Genomic DNA, 15,520 nt, shown 5'->3' on the forward strand with positions numbered 1-15,520 from the left:
CAACCTTGATGTACTCCTTTTCCTATTTGGAACCAGCCTGTTGTTCCATGTCCAGTTCTAACTGTTGCTTCCTGACCTGCATACAGGTTTCTCAAGAGGCAGGTCAGGTGGTCTGGTATTCCCATCTCTTTCAGAATTTTCCACAGTTTATTGTGATCCACACATATTGGCATAGTCGATAAAGCAGAAATAGATGTTTTTCTGGAACTCTTTTGCTTTTTGGATGATCCAACAGATGTTGGCAATTTGATCTTGGTTCCTCTGCCTTTTCTAAATCCAGCTCAAACACCTGGAAGCTCACGGTTCACGTATTGCTGAAGCCTGGCTTGGAGAATTTTGAGCATTACTTTACTAGCGTGTGAGATGAGTGCAATTGTGAGGTAGTTTGAGCATTCTTTGGCATTCCCTTTCTTTGGGACTGGAATGAAAACTGACCTTTTCCAGTCCTGTGGCCACTGCTGAGTTTTCCAAATTACCTGACATATTGAGTGTAGCACTTTCACAACATCATCTTTTAGGATTTGAAATAGCTCAACTGGAATTCCATCACCTCCACTAGCTTTGTTCATAGTGATGCTTCCTAAGGCCCACTTTACTTCACATTCCAGGATGTCTGGCTCTAGGTGAGTGATCACACCATCGTGATTATCTGGGTCATGAAGATCTTTTTTGTACAGTTCTTCTGTGTATTCTTGCCCCACCTCTTCTTAATATCTTCTGCTTCTGTTAGGTCCATACCATTTCTGTCCTTTATTGAGTCTACCTTTGCATGAAATATTCCCTTGGTACCTCTAATTTTCTTGAAGAGATCTCTAGTCTTTCCCATTCTATTGTTTTCCTCTATTTCTTTGCATTGATCGCTGAGGAAGGCTTTGTTATCTCTCCTTGCTATTCTCTGGAACTCTGCATTCAAATGGGTATATCTTTCCTTTTTCCTCTGCTTTTCACTTCTCTTCTTTTCACAGCTATTTGTAAAGCCTCTTCAGAAAGATCATTAGTCTGTGAAAATCACCCACAGAGCTTAGCAATTTTCAAAACTCCTAAAACTTCACATTTCTTACAGCAGTTATTAATCCAAAATAAAACAAACAATCCCTTCAATTGAGCACAGAAAAACAATGAATAGTTCAGTATTCATTCAGATACATCTGTTTTCTCTAATTCACATATAATCCTTGAAGACAACAGGGTGCTCCAGCCACAATGCCAGGCCTCCCACCTTCCCTGAGCAGGACGACCTCCTGGGAAGATGCCAGGGAAGAGGCCACATAGGACATGTGATTCAAGAGGAACTTGAAGGTCTGCCCTAAAGATATTCCCTGTAAGTTGGGATAATGTGGCAGGTATTACCAGGTCTAAGAAGGCATGATCCTAGCACCCAGGGGACAATCACTCAGAACAGGGTAAAGAGGAATGAGGAACAGACAAACAGGTCCTGACTGGGGGCAAGGACCAACAGCACGCGGATGCTGAATGAGGAAGAAGCAGATCCTGAAGAGCTGGGTGGGGTCAGGACAGAGGCAGGCCAGAGGGCGGTGGTAACCGAGGCAACCCGTTAGCCACAGGAAGGCCCTGGGGTCCCAGGGCCCCACTGAGGGGGGCTGCCCTACATGGCAGGTAAACGCAGACTTGCTGGCTGCCTTACGGCAAATGGGCCAATGCAGCGCTGCCCCTGGGCATCTCCTCTTTCAGGAGGGGTGCCTCTGCACTCTATGAGGTGATCCTGAGATCGGAGAGCTAAGCGACAGGAAGGGAGCGATTCTGAACAAAAAAAAATCTGGGATGAATCTTTAAAATATAAAAAGATACACACCAAGCTTGAAAAGTACCTGGGAATAAACTATACTTCATTAAATGATCCTACTTATATTGAAGTCATCTAGCAATAAAAACTTTTAAGGGCTCCCACTGTCAGGGAGTGGGTCTAAAAACTTTGTCTGGAAGATGGGGTCCTCCCACCCGGAGTCCCCACTGAACTCTCTAAGTCCCTCTGCTTCTAGCCACCATCCAAATCATCCTTCTCGGGGATTTTCTGGCAGTCCAGTGGTTAGGACTCCCCGCTTTCACTGCCAAGAGCCTGGGTACAAACCCTGACTGGGGAACTACGATCCCACAAGCCATGCAGTGCAGCCAAGAAAAACAAAAAGCAAACAGACAAACAAAAAACCAAAAAAAAAAAATCCCATCCTTCTCATAAAATAAAGGAATCACACACAGGACACAGAACTTGAGTAGGAAATTTTTCTTCAGGGGCATTTATTTTGATTGTGCACTGCCTTTGCCAGCCCCATCTCTACGCCAGAAAACATGTGTGTGTTGAGAAGTACTGCCAAGTCAGGGGAAACAGGACACAATGGGGAACGTCTCACTTCCCCGCACTGAACACTTGCTTGAAAACCCAACAGAGCACGAGTGGTCTAAGAGACCCGCTCACCCAGGAGTGAGGGCTGCAGAACCAGAAAGACCCAGTCAGAGGCCAGAGACCGGCTGTCCAAAGCTATCACAACACCTCAGCCTCACTTCCTTCAACCCAGAAATCATCACGGGAGCTGCCTCGGGCCCCCCAGACGCACCCCTCAGCTCATCCCTTCATCACTGGCTATCATGAGCAGCCTGCTTCTAATGCACTTCTGAGAGTTACATACTCTGTCCTCAAAATGATGATTCCTGTTTCATAAAAAAACTGACAGCAATGCACATGGGAACGGTTTTATGGGAAAAATCTACATCAAGATTCATATTTTAAAGTCATGCTTCAGTTGATGCAGTCTACAATCTCAAAAGCCGTGCCTGCACCGTCCTAAAATGGGTAGTTATGAGAGGACTGGAGTGAGGGGGCAAAGGATGAGGGGAAAATGAAAGAGGGAGTTTTACAAGCATTCTGGGGTAGGAAACAATATCTTACAATTCTGGAAATAAAATATCTGTAATTCAAAGACTGACATCTCCAACAAATTCTCAATTTATATTTGAACTACTCCACCTGTATGATTTGTTGAATGGCATGCCACAAAGGCCAAAGCTTTCATTAACCTGGACAACAGGATAACCGAGATACAGGCTGTTGCTGAATTAATCTCATTAATCCCATCATAAATTACATATATGAGAAGTTATTGCATTACAGGGAAAATGATCAATGACTTTGGCATCAGACATACTGAGTTCAAATACCACCTCAGCTACCTCTGTGAACCAGGGCAAACACCTTAACCTTAAAAGTCTCAGATACCTGGTGTGAAAACATGGCAAGAATAAAACTATTTCAGAAGGTCTCTCTGAGGAGTAAAGGACAATGGTCGCACGCTGCCTCCATACATAACAGCAATACTACCTGGCGGAAAAAGTCAAGCTCACCAGAGTAGTAGTAATAATAGAAACATGCAAGCAGAAATACCAACTCACTTTTACTGAGTGATGATTACATGCCAGAAACTGAGAGCTTCATACTTATTTCAATTAGTAACCACGACAGTTTCATGGGGTGCCTACCATTATTATCCTCATTTTACAGATGAAACAAAGTTCCAAGAGGTAACTTATCCAAAGTAGAGAGTGACATAACTAGCACCAACTAGCCTCCACTCTTATACCCTATGCTATACAGATTATAACTTTGCAGACAGCTTTGCTGAAGCTCCAATCCTTTGGCTACCTGATGTGAAGAGCTGACTCACTGGAAAATACCCTGATGCTGGGGAAGATTGAAGGCAAAAGGAGAGGGGCGTGGCAGAGAATGAGATGGTTGGATACAATCACTGACTCAATGGATATGAGTTTGAGCAAACTCTGGAAGACAGTGAAGGACAGGGAAGCCTGATGTGATGTAGTCCACAGGGTCGCAAAGAGTCAGACACAACTAAGCAACTGAACAAGAACACAACACAGATTATAAAGCTGGTAACTACACAAGCTGGTTTCTAGGAGCAGCTAGTTTAATTCAGTATCACTCCAATTCACTGGGAAGGGGAAATAGGAAACTGTATAAACGCAGGCACTCATTTCTGCATAATCACACTATGTGAGTTGACTTTAACCCTGTATCCAAAATATCTTCACCCAGTAATCAGTTCAAATAAACTACCAAGGTGAAGGAGTCAACTCACCATGACAACCAGAAGAGCCAGCACAAGAAAGCATCGCTTCCCCATTACACGCCCACGCCGGGGGCAGGGAGGGGGCACCGTTCACACCCTCAAGCCCCAGGGGCCACGAGCAGGGGCTCAATGAACACGGTGCCTGTTTCACTGACTGAGCCCTCAAGCTTTTTTAATCTAACAGCCCCCAACCCGACTGGATTCTCTAGTTCAGCAGCTTGGGGCCACAGCCTGGGCATTCCTCAGTAGACTGCTGTGTGTCCCCAGCTGAGACACCACAAGTGCCCCGGAAATCTTCAGTGCAGCCCCTCATCTGAACCCCAGAATACGGACCTGTCCTGTCTGCTCAGTTCTCACAGGACGGCATGGAGCATCACTCCAGAAACAAGGGGCGAAATTAGTCTCATCAAACATCCCCATTGAGAAAAACATGTCTTCTGTCAGCACGGCACTCAAGAATTATCCATCATTGCCCAAAACGAGACACCAGGGAACCCAGCAGCCCCCACTTCTCCATAGACCTCTGAGCGCTCTTGTAAAGCCCCAGTCCCCTCCTCCTGCCACTGAACAAAGACAAGCCGCCAGGCCCAGCAGTTCCCACAGCCGACTTCACCCGAACCAGCCGAGCCACGCCAGGCCTACGGCAGCAAACCACGTCCTCCTGGCGGATGGGGTCATCTGCGGTCCACAGTATCGACAGAGTCAGCATCCTGAAGAGATGCTTCAGTAAGTATTTGGTATCTGTAGAGTTTCCCATTCCAGTAATGTTCCAGTACTGATTCTGGCAGGTGTTAAGAAGAGAGAACTCACAAGATTCGATCTTTGTCCTTGAAGAATACATATTTCGGCAGAAAAGCAAATAATCAGGATAGATGCACAGGTGAGGATGCAAATAACTTTGCCTCGGCAACTCAGGAGAGCCAAGGGAACACAGGCAGTATCTGCAAAGGCCCACACGGACGTGGAATTTTTCAGTAAACAGGATCCACCGCATGACACCTTCTGCAGGCAGTTGAATCTGAGGATGCGGAGGACCCTCGGATGCAGAGGCTGGCTGTAAGTTACACTCGGGTTTCCCACTGCGCTGCTGGTCGGCACCGCTAAACCCTCGAGGTGTTCAAGCATCAACCATACTTAGAGGAATCAAATTCACAGCAACAGAAAGTAGCACGGTGGTTTCCAGGGGCTGGAGGAGGGGGAAATGGGCAGCTGTTTAATGGGTAGACTTTTCTTTTTTCAATTTTTGGCTGCATCAGGTCTTAGCTGTGTTCTTGGGTTCTTCCTTGTGGCATGCAAGCTCTCAGGTTGCCCTGCGGCACGAGGGATCTTAGTTTCCCGATCAGGGATCGAACCTGCATCCCCAGCATTGCAAGGCGAATTCTTGAACACCGGGCCCCCAAGGAAGTTCCCAATGGGCACAGTTTCAATCATACAAGATGAAACAGTTCTGAAGACTGGCTGTACAACAACGTAACTACACTTAAACTACTGAACTGCACATTTTTAAAAGGTTACAACGGTAAATCCTGTATTAGGTGTATTTTATCACAGTTTTTAAATAAACTAAAGCCCATGTCTAGTCAAAGGTGGTATGTAAACCAGAGCTGTGACAGGAATCAATCTGCCACATACTAAGATGGTCGAAGTGGTAAGGCTTACTGACCAAGGGAAACTGAGAGGGGGAGGCAGCGGCGGCGGGGAGAGCACTGAGCTTTCCAACCCAGTAGGTGATGTTACAGTGATAAACACACCAGTGAGAAAATCCACTCAGTCACACAAGCTTTCATTCAAAACTTTTTTTAGCACCTATCATGTGCCAAGCACTGGTTCAGAAACACAGACAGCACAGAATATAAAAGACCAAATCCTGGCCCTCACACTGACGATCCAATGCTACTGTCACACACTAGCCAGCAGGTGTGTGAGAAATAGAAGTATTTCTCCTTTGGAAGAAAAATAATGGGGCAGGGGAGGTGACATCTGAGCAAGAAATCTGTATGACGCTGCAAAGCAGTGGCTGCGGTTTCTGTAATAAAAATGGGAAATGTTTAGTCCGTCATCTTCATTGGGTTAGGAAATGGATCAGTTAACAAAAGATCATTTGATAGGAACATGTGAAAAACAAGTTTGGATATTAAAATACAATGAAACTGTGTGTTCTTGTTTTCGGATGTTCCTCACTGCAGAGCAATGTACTAATTTATAGCACTGGTCTTCATATTACTTATTTTAATTCTTTTTCTGCAGAAGTATGCATACGTGGTGGTGGTAGGGGTACTGGATTTATAAATATGGCATTTAAATGAATTTTAAAAGCATGAACTTTTCCTTTTTGTTAAAGATATTAAAGAATAAAAAAACACTACTTAACAAGACTACAAAGAAGTGCATAAAGATTAACTGCTGGAACCCAAATGCACTGAAAGAATTTCAAAACCACAGCAATTATAAAAATTGTGACTATAATCAAAAGATTAACATTTTTTAAGGTTTTTGACATTAGATCAGTGATTTCTGAATAAGTTTTGTTTTCCTAAGGCAACATTTCCAATCAGGTTAGGAAAAACATACACTTTGGGGATGGACAGAGTCCTAGGATCACTTTACTCACTCCTCTGATTTTACAGGCCAGGAAACTGAAAACAAGGTGAAAGACCTGGCCGAGGTCACCCAGACAACAAGGCGCAGGGCCAAGGTGTCACGGTCTCTGGGCTCCGAGGGCACAGCCCCACCCACTACACGGCAGGGAAGGCCAAAGACACGTATTGATTTCCTTTCATTCTAAAGTAGACACTGGAAAACTGCAAAGCTACAGAGTGGATCCCGAATCCTGACAACAGGGATGTGAACAAATGGGCACACTCCATCTATACAGCTCTAACACACAGATGCAGGAATTACTTTAAACACGAAGGACAAGCCTAACATTTTGTTCTCCACATTTTCTGATATGGCTTTACCAAATCATGGCGCCAACCTGGATTCTGCAACGCTGGGTAAATCGCTGCTGTTGTGGCTGAGCTGTAATGCTAACCAGCCAGTTTAAAACCATCACTGACACAGAAGCATGTATTTAGAGATTTTGTGCCAGGAAGAAACCACACAGTTTCTCAGTCCTGTGTACAGGATGCTCTATATGGAACGCTAAATGCTCAAAACCACACTGGTTTTGGGGTTACCTTTCTTGATTGCTCATTTTGGCATACATGGCTTTAACCAATTCCGGGCTCTTCAGAAAATGGTCTGTAATAATCAAGAACCTAAGAGAAAAGGAGGAAAGGGTTAGGTTACTAGAAACACAGTAAAACAGACAAGGCCTCATCTACTTTATAAGCACAGTTTATACATAAAGTACTCCTGTTGAATTTTTGATTAGCTTCAATTAATCTTCAAATGTTTTAAGAGGGTCACATACTATTTTTCCATTAGCAGTGAAAAGAAAACAAAAACCCTCAAAATACTTTTCTCCAATTTTACTTCTAAAAACTTTATCACAGTGATTCAAATTTATTAAATTCAAGGAAAGGACCTACCATAGTTTTTACCAATATCTAAGTTACAAAAGGAAAAAGTTCACTATAGTTTAAATGATAAAATGAAATTTAGCTACAAGCTCAGGTGTAACAAAACATATTAAACTGTTTTAGTCAAAAGCGTAGTGTTAAGATTAACCAGAGAAACAGACATGTCCTACTTTTTACTGAAACATATGCCACCAACAGTCATGAATTATCTACTCCTTAAGCACTCTCAAGTTACCACGAAAACATCCTCACTGTCAAGCAATGCACTCATCGAAACTCAGAGATCAACCTGGGGAAGCCCTGAGGCAAAGATTATAAGCATACTTCTTCAAAGTACTACTGTGACAACTAAAAAGATTGAGGAGTACTATTAATTAACTCTGAATCATATTTACCAGAGGGTATCTGAAGACTTAAGAACTAAGGAATATACTGCTCATAACCAAGGTTAGTACTAAGCATGACAGTAAAGCATTAACTATATTGACAAACACAGTTTAATCACTCCTTAGTAAATAACATCGTAAAAGTATACCTTTTAAGTATGATAGTCAAATGAAACATGTTAACTACCATAACACAGCGTCACTTCACATAAAAACAAAACCGAAACACATATTCTATTTCTCCCATAACCTTTCAAATAACTGAACAACACTGACATAAAATATTCCTAACAATAATGAATAATATTCAAGATTCTCAATTTTCACATCAACTTAGGTAGGTCATCTAAGTGCGACAACAGAAGTTCAACCTATCAAGCCAGATATACAAAACTGTGATCCTAAAGTTCATTCATAAACCACCTACTTGGAGCTCAAAATATCTTCCCTCAAGAACTTTCATTCAAAAATGCAATGTTCCAAATACTGTGTGTAAGGGGCTAGGTCCCAGCCCCAATTCCAAACTCTAACAGTGAAGAAAGACACACGCACAGATAGGTAATCAGAGAAAAACGTCTTCAGTGTAACAGAGACACATCATGGATTACAGAAACAGCAGAGCTGATCCAACGAGAGGCTGGGGGGTGGTGGGGAGAGAGGTGATGGATGGGGCAGGGAAATCAAGAGTCGGTGAATCCCTAATTGAAGAGGGAAGGAAGAACATTTAAATTAGAGGTGACAAAAAAGGACTTGAAAAGGCAACATGAAAGAAAGAAGAGCAGTGTGCTCTTGCTATTGTTAAGTCACTAAATCGTGTCCGACTCTGTGATCCCATGGGCTGTAGCCCGCCAGGCTCCTCTGTCCATGAAATTCTCCAGGCAAGAACACTGGAGTGAGTTGCCATTTCCTCCTCCAGGGAATTTTTCCAACCCAGGCATCAAACCCATGTCTCCTGAATCACAGGCAGATTCTTTTACCACTGAGCCATTGGGGAAGCCCCATTTTCACTGTAGAACTATTTAAAGGATAACAACTGTCATTCATAATTTATCAATACGAATACAGGCAGGAAAAAAGTATTCTGTCTGGACATCCATACAGACGACTGGAATTCTTTGCTACATTACCTTATGGCCTAACACTGAATGTCATAATCCTGGCTGCAAACAATATTACACACACAAAGCAATGAAGATGGAATACCAGTGAGAGGTAGGTTTTTTTCCTTACATCTCAAAAGTGGTCATTTAAATAGTTGTCAATTACCTGGTAAGTTTTTATTATGTTAGCTGCTGGGCCTGTTTTTCTAAATATAATATTACTCTCTGTCCTAGGGTGCTGCACAAAGTTACAAGTAAACGTTCAACTTTCACTAAGATTTCATCGCACTGACTTTCTTACCCAATATCTGCTCCAGGGAAGAACCAAAGATAAAGACCTTCATAACCAGAAGAGATCCAATCATGGTTAACATTTTCTAAGTGACAAAATTCAAATGTGAGATTAAATTCTTATAGAATTTATAAATTTATAGATTCTTATAGAATTACTATTTCTGTAAATGCAAAAATTTTGTGGTAATATTTTATGAGGGAGGTGGGGTCCCACTAATCTGATACATAAAATGCCACAAAGACATTTTACAGCCTGTAAGCAATACTCCAACTTTATGGAAAAATAGAACAAATTACCTTGGGAAAGGATCAAAAATACACTCCATCCAAAGCAGAAGTCCAAGTAGAAAGGGCATGAGAGAAAGACATACTTACTTTACAAACAGAAAGGGCCAGAAATAGGATCCATTCTTAAGGCTTTTCTTGTTTTTTCAACATATGTTAAACTTTAACTTATTGTTCAATTGTTCTAATTCAAGTTTTTACTCAGAGCCTTTACCAGGAAAGTGACGTCAGCATGTTCTTAAGCAGTCGCATGTCTAACAAGACACTTACGGCCATTCGGACTCAGGCTGCTTCTGGTGAGCTTCTATGACATCAATCGCAATATTGAGGTTTTCTTCCAGCTCCTTCATTCTTTCAGAATTCAGGGATGTGAACAAAATCATTGACGAGTAGGCAACAATTTTTCTGTCTGGATGATTTAGGCAAGATCTTCCAAATAAAGAAATCAGGGTGTTAGCCCAATAATAAAATATGACAACTCATAAATGACAATAATCCAACTAACAAATTCAGTATACACTGACATTTCTAAGGATTTAATGAAGAATCACAACTTTGAAACATTATTTCTGGCAAAAATAGCAAATATAAAATTAGTCACAAAACAAAGTATCCGATATGAAAGCTGCAGTTGACTCAGAAGCAAAAAGTAAATAACATCTGCTTAAAGAAAAAAATAAAGTGATTACTTTATAAAGCACTGAAATGCTCATTCTTATTAGAAAGAAAAATTAAAAGGCAAAAAAAGATACTTCCAAGACTATAGGCATTTCTTTAACAGTTTGAGGGACAGAATGTGCCAAGGAAAGATGATAGATGGAGAACTTGGTAGTCAAAAGCCTCAGGATAACTCCTGGTTCCTCCATTTATCAGCTGTGTGACCTTAAAAGGTCACTATGTTATCAACTGTCAATTCTATTATGGTCATGCACTATGGCAGGACTTCTTTTCATTTAAACCTCATAATACTCTTTTGAAGGAGGTAGTACCCTTTTTCACAGATGAAGAATGTGTTGACTTGACTCACCCAAGGGCACAAAGCCAATACCTGCCAAAACTGAGTTCAAACCTGGTTGTATCTGTCTCACAAATGCATAGAGTGAAGTCACATAACTTCTTTCAGTGTGTTTTTTGACACAAAAATGGAACAAGATAGCAAGACCTCCTTGGCTTCTGTGAGCACCAGGTCTGAAACGAATGTAAAACCACCAAGTTAAAAAAAAAAAAAAAAACCCACCAGGTGAACTCCGGCTGCCCTGTTCAGGACCTCTCCTATGTTCCTGTGACGCCTGGCCTCCCGAGTCACATCCCTTCTCACACAATGACACGTCTCCAGCATGGGCTTTGGGGAGTAGTGGATATACCTAAGCTACCCTTCCTCCAATCAGCTAGTTCAGAACTTGGCAGATACGACGTGCTCAGAGAGTTTTCAAGGAACACACTCTCAAAAGTGAGCAGTGTTTATTTCTATAGCTTGAATTCCACAACTCTTCCTTCCAACCTAAGCTCAATTATTACTAACCATGAAGATTTTTTGCCTTCAACTCTAGTATCTGCAGGAGTTTGAGAACCAGTTACCAGCACAGTGAGCTAGAGATAACACGAGCATTCACCTCATCCTAACTCTGTACAGATGAGCCCAGAAAACCTACACAATCACGGCACAGAGTTTGGGCAGCTGGTATTTCAAACGTGTAGACTTGGATCCCAAGGGCAGCACTGGGCTCCCGCTGCAGCTGCGCCATTCATCCATGACAAGCATCAGTCCCGTCGTTTGTCCAGGTGGGGACAGTACCGCCTGCCCTGCAAGTACGTTGTTGTTGTTCAGTCACTAAGTCATGGAGCCTGCCGTCTGTCCACGGGATTTCCCAGGCAAGAGTACTAGAGCGGGTTGCCATTTCCTTCTCCAGGGGATCTTCCCCACCCAGGGATCAACTCCGTGTCTCCTGCATTGCAGGTGGATTCTTTACCGCTGAGCCCCCAGGGAAGCACAGGGATGTTATACAGGATGGGAAATACACTGTAACAGCAGCTCAGGGCATCTGAACAACAGCTGCTCTGGTGCTTACACTGTGGCCACCACAGAAGACACCCCTGGGTGGCAGCGGAGCCTGGACCAGAGGCAGGCCTCCTGCTCCTGGCCAGGCCTTTCCTATGGCCACCACCAGCCCACTTTTCATCTCAAGGCTCCATTTCTTATGCGCTAACACGGCTGAGCAATGCAAAGCATTCAGCACCAGAAACAATACCATGAACCAACTGAGACAAACACACTGACCTTCCAACATCTTACACTTGTCCATATCTACCAAAACGCACAGCACTGCATTGAGCACGTAAGAAATGCTCAATTAATAAATATGTGATTCATTCATCCCCCATACTTCAATGCTTTACCATTTTTTCTTTTAAATTTTTTCCTTATTAAAAAGTGTCCTAAACGGTATTTACTTTAACCAAAACTTTTATTCACATAAAGTAAAAACTGACACACAATGAAGGGCACAAATCTTAAGTGTACAGCCCAGTGAATTACTAGGTGTGCACACACCTATGTGACCACCACCCAGATCAAGACACTGAACATTCAACCCAGGAGACGCCCTCACGCCTTCTCCCAGCAGAACCCGCCACCACCCACCAAGAGCAACTACCGTCCTGAGTTCTATTACCAAGGTTAGCTCTTCCTGTTTTGAAACTTCACGTAAGTGGACTGATATAACTACAACCTTCTCAGAAGTCAGAAAAACTCTTAGCAAGGTACTCACAAGAAGAGCTCCGGGAATGCATGCATCCAAACAACAGCCTGGGAGTCTTCGTTCCGTGAGGCGATGTTACCCAGAAACTGCAGGCCACAGCGAAACGCTGAGGGTTGACAAGAGCAAAACAGATTTGTGACGAATAGAGTCTTAACTCACTAAAATATATCCTAAAGAGAAATATTCTCATATTATTCAACAAGAAGTGTCTGTTAGCTTCTCTCAACTATGAAAGTCTCTCACCACAGCGAAACTTTGGGCATGACGTCAATATTAAAATACCTTACCAAAACCATACATGCTGCTGTTGTTTAGTCGCGAAGTCACTCCTGACTCTTTGCGACCCCACAGACTGTAGCCCACCAGGCTCCCCTGTCCATGGGGTTTCCCAGGCAAGAATACTGGAGTGGGTTGCCATTTCCTTCTCCAGGGGATCCTCCTGACCCAGGGATCAAATCCGAGTCTCCTGTATTGACAGGTGGATTCTTTACCGCTGAGCCACCAGGAAAGCCCTCACCAAAACAATATTCTTATACAAAATTAATTAACTTTTAAAAAAGACTGTAACTGTAGGCACAAATTTACCTGTAATCACATTAAACATCACTGGAATATGTGTTTCAATTGAAACAGTTACCCTTAGATTGGATTTAAAACATACATGTAAAATACAAAGCTATAGAAGTACTGATGGTTAAAGAATGGTGAAAAGATATACAAGGCAAATACTAGCCTACAAAGGTAGTCATACACCACTTAAAATCAGACATAATGAACTTTAAGGCAAAAAGCATTATTGGAAGGTTTTTTAAAAAGTCATTTCAGAATTAATTTATCAGAAAGGCATAATTTTAAATTGGAATCACCTAATAATATATATATTATCAAATTTATATCAAATATTATATATATAATCAAATATATATAAAAGAAAAACAGACAAAAGTATAGAGCAAAGAGAAAAATTCAGTTAAATTCAGCAATAACAATATACTCTTCCCAGTAAATTATAAAACAGACAGACAAAACGATCAGCATATTTAGAAGATTTGAGTAAGATTTAGTAACAACTTGGTTGACATATTTAGACTATTTCAACAAATAAAACTGCAGAATTCTGGACAAAACCCAGCATGCTGTCAAGTGCAGGCGAGGACGTGGAGCGGCAGGAAACGCTGGTTCACTGCGGGTGGGAATGAGGCTCACGTAGCCACTTCATGAGACAGTCTGGTGGTTCCTTACAAACCCAAACATACTCTTAGCATACAACTCGACAATCGTACTCCGTGGTATTTACCCAAAATAAATGAAAATGTATGCCCATACAAAACCCTGCACATGAATGTTTACAGCAACTTTACTCCTAACTGCCAACACCTGGAAGCAGCCAAGACGTCCTTCAGTAGGCGAATGGATAAATAAACTGAGGTCCATCCAAACAATGGAGTATTATTCAGCACTAGAAAGAAATGAGCTTCCAAGCTATGAAAAGGAACTTCAAACACATATTACCAAATGAAAAGCCAATCTGAAAAAGCTATATACTGCATGAGTCCAATTCTACGACATTTTGGAAAAGGCAAAGCTATGGAGACAGTAAGAAGACAAGTGGCCGCCAGGGGTGAGGGGACAGGAGTGGGTTTGTGAACAGGTGGAGCAGAGGGTTTTTGGGGTAGTGAGACTTCTCTATACAATGTGACACTGATGGATACATGTGCTACACATCTGTCCAAATCCACAGAACATATATATGTGTGTAGGTGTTATTGCTGTTCAGGCGCCAAGTCACGTCCAACTCTTTACAACCCCACGGACTGCAGTCCCCCAGGCTCCTCTGTCCATGGGATTGCCCAGGCAAGAATACTGGAGTGGGCTGCCATTTCCTTCTCCAGGGGATCATCAAATCCGCACCTCCTGCTTGGCAGGCAGATTCTTTACCGCTGAGCCACCGGGAAGTCCATGTGTCTACATTCACATACATATATAGGAAAAAGCACTAAAGCCCATGGGAAAACCACAAGATTGTACTACACACACACCAGACTGGCAAAAATTTCAGTCGGAAAATAACAAAGCATTCATGAGAACGCAACGCACTAGGAACTAAAGGTTCTCTGAAGTCCTTTACATCAGTGAACAAAGCACATCTGAATTATTTTTGCCTGAGAACCAGCTACCAACTGCCGCCTCTTAGCTTCTCGGCCCGCTCTGCAGACATGAAGGCGGGCCTTCTGACCCCTCCTCCATCAGCTGGCCTGGCCCGTCCTGTGGGGAAGGGAGAGCTCCCCTCTGGATCTGGGGGCGTCCTCTGGCCAGGCTTCTCCTGCTTCTCTGGGCTCAGCTCCTGCAGGAACAGCTTCTCCAGCGACACGCTCCCACACAGCAGGACAACCAGCAGTGTCCAGAGGCAGGAGCTTCCTCAGGACGCTTCGAAGCCAGTTCCACGTCCTGGAAGCGTCCTGTGGACGACATCCCCCTGCACCCCAGAGGGTGCGTGTCCAGCAGGTTCCACCAACATCAGCCCTCAGCAACTTCAGCACCACCGCACCCTCCCCAAGGAGGCCTGGATCTCAGACCTCAGGGAGCAGGGGGGGAGCCTCTTCCTGAGACACTTATCCCAGCCCTGTGGCCTTGGTCACTCCTCTTGTGTGCAATTCCTGTGTTCTTTGGCATTCTCCTTACTTCTTAGTAGTCAATCCCCTGTTATTTCAAGCCTTTGTTATAGTTAGTAATTCTTTCTTTTAAATTTTCCCTATGTGAACTGCAGTGTGGTTTCCGTCTCCTGGTTGCACCCAAGCTGGTTCAGAGATGGCAAGAAGGGCCAGGGGCAGCAGGGAGGAAGGAAACAGGAGCAGGAAAAGATGTTGTCAAGCACAGCCTTGGAAAACACGCTCAGCTCAACCCACCAGGACCATATCGTCAAAGAAGCCGAACTATCCTTTAACAAAGAAAATTTAATATATGGCCATTAGTTAAACTAAAAAGGCATGACTGAGGTAACACGGAGGTAAAGGCTACCAGAAACAACCAGTCACCACCCTTAAAACTGGAGGTCCAAGGGTACGAGGACAAGGC

General features: G+C 43.1%; 1 protein-coding gene across 3 annotated transcripts in view; it reads right to left on the reverse strand.

Moving 5' to 3' along the window:
- ATXN10 (ataxin 10) overlaps positions 1–15,520 on the reverse strand; it is a 140,292-nt gene that overhangs the window by 86,394 nt on the left and 38,378 nt on the right. For all 3 annotated transcript variants that reach the window (XM_043880862.1, XM_043880865.1, XM_043880864.1), the window contains exons 4-6: positions 12,455–12,551; positions 9,957–10,115; positions 7,277–7,357 (exon numbers count right to left, since the gene is read on the reverse strand). In XM_043880862.1, the coding sequence (XP_043736797.1) occupies positions 7,277–7,357; positions 9,957–10,115; positions 12,455–12,551 (337 nt within the window). The remainder of the gene's footprint in view (positions 1–7,276; positions 7,358–9,956; positions 10,116–12,454; positions 12,552–15,520) is intronic.

The sequence above is a fragment of the Cervus elaphus genome, chromosome 22 (genome assembly GCF_910594005.1).
Source record: "Cervus elaphus chromosome 22, mCerEla1.1, whole genome shotgun sequence".
NCBI classification, from domain to species: domain Eukaryota; kingdom Metazoa; phylum Chordata; class Mammalia; order Artiodactyla; family Cervidae; genus Cervus; species Cervus elaphus.